General features: G+C 37.7%; 1 protein-coding gene across 14 annotated transcripts in view; it reads right to left on the minus strand.

Moving 5' to 3' along the window:
- Window positions 1-5000, minus strand: part of EBF3 (EBF transcription factor 3) — a 128122-nt gene that overhangs the window by 33503 nt on the left and 89619 nt on the right. For 8 of the 14 annotated variants that reach the window (XM_080596628.1, XM_080596627.1, XM_080596624.1 and 5 more), the window contains 2 exons: window positions 4484-4617; window positions 3806-3932 (listed from right to left, as the gene is read on the minus strand). In XM_080596628.1, coding sequence (XP_080452754.1) covers window positions 3806-3932; window positions 4484-4617 — 261 coding nt within the window. The remainder of the gene's footprint in view (window positions 1-3805; window positions 3933-4483; window positions 4618-5000) is intronic. The other 6 variants (XM_080596625.1, XM_080596634.1, XM_080596631.1 and 3 more) reach the window with 1 other exon arrangement.

A 5000-nucleotide genomic window follows, 5' to 3' on the forward strand; every position in this document is an offset into this window, starting at 1 on the left:
CGTCTTGATACCGAGGCAGAAACGAGCCAAACTGAAAAATCTGGACAATGTAGTGACTAAACAGGGCTTCCCCCCCTTGATACCGTGCCAGCCTCGGAGCGCAATCTTACTTTTTCAACATAAATACTCTATCAGAAGGAACACAAACTCTGAGCGATTACTGGTTGAGTAATGGTTTCATAAGCTTAAAATTGAATGCAAGTCTTTGTGCAAAATAATCATTTTTATGTTCACATCTAGCAAATGCATTGCAGACCTGGGAATGGTTCCATGTATTCAACATTCAAGCTTTTTCTATGTCTGTTTGGGACATGTTTGCAATTGAATGCCAATACCTTGTACAGCAACTGGGTACAGTCTACTGCAAATGATATGTTGTCTCCTGGTAATTTGTGGTCATTTCTTTAACTGAGCAAAAGAAGTTATCAAAATAAGGGTGCGCCACAAAACTATTAGGGTGAAAGTGGTCAACGTGGGAAGCACCAAGTGAGATACAGTCACGTTAGGCTGAATAGCATTCCTGAAATTATTTTAATGGATACTGGGTAGGACTGTATTTATCTGCTAAGAAATCATTATGCAAAATACACATGTAGGGAAAACAGTAACACAGTGGCACAAATACATTGTAAATACAGTACTACCGTTCATCTTCAAGTAAACCAACAATCTACAGAGCTTAAAATATGTGTATAAAAGTGCAATTTTATCTGTAACATAATTTCATTTAGAAGCATACAAATCACAATTTGTCATAATCAAATAACACTGCAGTGCTTATATTCTAATTAAAAAATAATCTCTGATATTTAATTTAGAAACCTGGAAGACTTCACCAGCAAAATTATGGCTACAACCTGTACAAACCACTCACTTTAATCCGATAGAGAATTTTTCAGGTAGCACTTTTAAAATTTATTATTAAACAAGCAAATGATGCACTATTAGGAATATATTAAAACAAGTATTGTACCCAGTTATTAATTTGCACTATTCACTTTTAAATGCAGCAAATACCTCATTAATTTAATTTTAGGTGCCCACCAGTTTATATTGCATTTTACAGTCTAGAAGGCAATTTACTATTAACTGGCAATTACATACAGAATGATTGTTAATTCTGCTCCTAAGTGCTAGCTGCTTGAAAATTGTTATCTCTCTCTAATTTTTGACCTTCTTACAACAGGGGTGAGGTACACTGGGAATACAAAGGACTAGTAGAGAAGAGCTGGACATGTCATTTGTGACTCATTCTTTTAATTCACCGTGCTAATCAACTGAACTGCCACAATCTCCCAAGGTAATTGTATCTTTATAATAGTTGAAAGCAGCGGGCAAAAAGGCATGGATAGATGGGGAAAGGCCTTCCCTTTGCCTGCTGAGAAACAGCTCAGTATTCTTTCTGTGCGAGACTAATGGGGTCTTTTTAGAAAAATCTGGAACTTTCATATCTCTGTACCCTGATCATTTAATGTCTCAACTTCTGTACTTACAAAGGCTTTGTACACCACACTACACTCTTGTTTCATTATTCTGCAGCCTTGTTGCCCTATGGTCTACCTCCTGCCGGGAAGGTTAAATGTTAGAGTGCCAAGCCAGACTGCAAGCATGGTGGGACACTGATGGGAAACAGATGCCCTGGGGATTCGGCCCCTCCCTCGTATAGGACTACATAATTTTCATTTTCTGAAATACAGTGAGACTTGGCTTAGTTCTCAATGGCATCTGTAATTTCCAGAGCCTATCGCATTCACCCTATCACTTGAGGATAAAGCAAATCAGGCAGAAGTTTCTCAGGCAGGCAGGCTCTTCTTATTTTCTTGTTGTTGGGATATAGGCTAATGTCTCCCTCACAAAGTGTTTTAAATATGTTTACTCCTATTAAAACATCCGTAACGTAACTTCATTACATTGTAATTACAGCAGAAAAAGTTCCTGAAATTCTCACAATTTTTTGAACATCTTTACTAGGCGATACAAGAGAAGGATGACCCCAGGAAAGAAAAAACGAATGTCTTTTCCTTACATTTTCATACCTATTTGCATTTATACATTACAAAGATATAAAAATCTACCCAAATCTGCCAAATTTGCAAAATCTGCACTTGAGACATCCATTAAAGACATTACTATGAAACAATTCCAAATTCAAAGACTGTGCACAGAGAACCAGATCGTCATCTGGTTCAAATCTGCAGCGCTTCCTTGTATGCAGTGGAATAACACCAGCTCACAACAGCTAGAAAATCTGGAACTTAGTCTAGGTTCTTAATTCATTCAGTTCTTATTTTGCTGAACATTTATCTTAGCTCGAGAGTCATACTTCCCATGATATTCTGCCGTAACTTTGTCTGGCCTGTATTTGTAATAGCATTTTTAAGACTCTAATCCTGACTGCACGCAGCCCACCTGCAGTTATCACTTTTCAGCAAACTGTTTGAAATACTGTCTGCTTTCAAAATACGTTATTAGCACCAAAAGCACCACAGTCAATACCACCACATTTGGTAACACTGGCAACAACCCAGTCAGAAAGACCAAGAAAATTTAAATATTCCCTCCCTTTTCAGTCAGAAGGAAAGTACACAGGTGTGAATATAAGCACTATTTTTGCTCATGTTGTGATTTCTTTCGGGATAGATGGAGGATACAAATCTCCACACCTGCTTGTACTGCACCATTCTAAGAAGCTACCTTCACTTAGAAGTTCCTTTCAGCAACAGAACTTAGGCTGATGGAAAAGCGTATCTTTGATGTGCTAACTGTTAAAAAGTCCTAGCTTAAAACTACCCAGGAACACACTTTTCCCATTAGATCAAAATTAACAGATAGAAACAGTTGCGGTCTAGTGGGAAAATATTAATCAAAATGCACATCATCTGCACATCATCTGCAATACGCATTATCTATCCAATAAGCAACAAGAACTCTCCCGGAATCCCCACAGTCTGTCGAGTAAACAGTTAAAGGCGATTTGTTTTCAAAAGAGGGATTGATTCATCAGATCAAATTTATTATGTAGAATCCTCATCCAAAAGTATTATAAATTAAATTGCTATTTCTCCATTTTTCCCACAATAATCTTTGTTAAACTCATTCTTAAATGCAAAAAAAAAAAAAAAATGTAATACACATTTTTAAAAAGCCAGTAATACTTTATCCCAAATAAGACTTTTTATATTAGAAACACTGGAAACCACAAAGTTCCGACTTTTTCTTGTGCTCTTATGAATTAATATCAAATGCATTTAGACGAATTAGCATAAATAAATCATTTCCAGGGTTGTGACTTTGTATCCCAAGTTTCAGGTCTGAAGAAATTTTTAGAGCCAAACTGTGAATAGGGTTGGATAAAGTTGTTTGGATCCAACAACAGCTACTTGAACCCTTGCCTAAAACTTCAACTGAACCTTTAGGGAAGTTCAAGAAGCTTGGATAAATACTCTGAAAAAAAAATTTCAACACTGAATACTTCTTAACTCCTTTTTCTGGTGGAGCAGAGTAGGAAATATCATTTATAATCTATTTCTGGCTGAAATGAAAACAGGAAGTAAGAAGCATCTTGTGAGAGCTTGATCTCATGAGATATTGAGACATTTTTAAGGCCCAAGAGGTTTGAATAGGCACCAGAGCTTCTGGGTGCCTGCTTGAACAGGTATTTTGAGGTTCAGCCAAGACCAGCTGAATTTCCAGAATGAGAGGTTCTATTTTTTAACAACATGGTAATGCTCCAGCTTTGCACTGACTCTGTGTCATTAAGAGATCAGAGTTATTATTTTGAAATGAGTGAAGAAACTGCACTTACCAGTGTAGACGAATCGGCCGGGAGCACCTTTGCAGAACTGTTTGGATTTGTAGGAGAGAGTTACTTCAACAACTCCTGGAATGTGCCGTGGCGGTGTTTGAACTCTGATGGCGTGGGGTGTTATCAGCTATAAAAATCGTACAGAAAATACGCCTTAAATCAAGATGGCACTGATAAGACTGATGGCAGCCAGTTTACATAATTACAAAAATGACTTGAAATCATACTCATCATCTCAAAATCCTCCCTTCTTGCTGTCACAATGGAAGATAGGGCTTCTATGTGTGTGCGTGTGTGTTGTTTTTTGTTTTTTTTTTTTTTTCCTTAGAAAAAGGTCTGTAAATGATCCTTGGTTTTAGTTTGCAGGAAAGGCCACAGGGCATCATTCATATGAAAATTGCCTCCATATGTCTCCTTAAGGCTACTTCTAGTAATTTTAACACTAATTGTCCAATTGTACTGGGAGACCTCCTACAGCAAGTCTTCCACTAGAGGGCCGTGATGTGCCTCCAGTACATCTCCTTCTGTATAGACGATTGTCACATGCGGATTCATGGTTAAAAAGGCACTGTGAAATAAAATCTCATGATACCTCGTGTCAATAGCCTATTGACAGCTTGTTAAAATCATTCATGGAAAAATGTTACAGTTCAAAGCCCACCAATTTAGATAGCTTACCTCACTCCAGACCAACATAGTTCCAAATACGACTTGTAAGCCATCAAAGAAGTTGTCTCCGATTATGATGACAGTAGCCCCACCAGTAGTCCAGCCTTCACTAGGACTGATGGCCTTTATGCAGGGAGTTGCTGCTTGTACAAGACAGAAAATCAAGACCTTAATACCCCTTCTTTTCTGACATGAGACCTCTTTACCAATGACAAACCATGCAAAGCACAATAGGAGGAAAGTGCATGATTTCTCCAGGAGGCATACAAAGGGCAATCATATATCAGCATGTTGATGTATTTAAAGCAAACTATTAAATGTTTTATAAAGCAAAGGCCAAGCAGCAGAACACTGGCGAGCAAGAAAAAACTGGCTTGATATAGCAAATTATATGTCAGGGCAAATATGGCTATTACAAATGATTAAGCATCGCATGCATGTGGCATGTCGATTTATCTGCTTTGCTGTACAGATCTAAGCAGAGTCAATCAAAAGGTTGTTGAGGGAGATGGAAGAGCAAATGCTC

The sequence above is a fragment of the Anser brachyrhynchus genome, assembly GCF_964034855.1.
Source record: "Anser brachyrhynchus genome assembly, chromosome: 6".
Taxonomy (NCBI): domain Eukaryota; kingdom Metazoa; phylum Chordata; class Aves; order Anseriformes; family Anatidae; genus Anser; species Anser brachyrhynchus.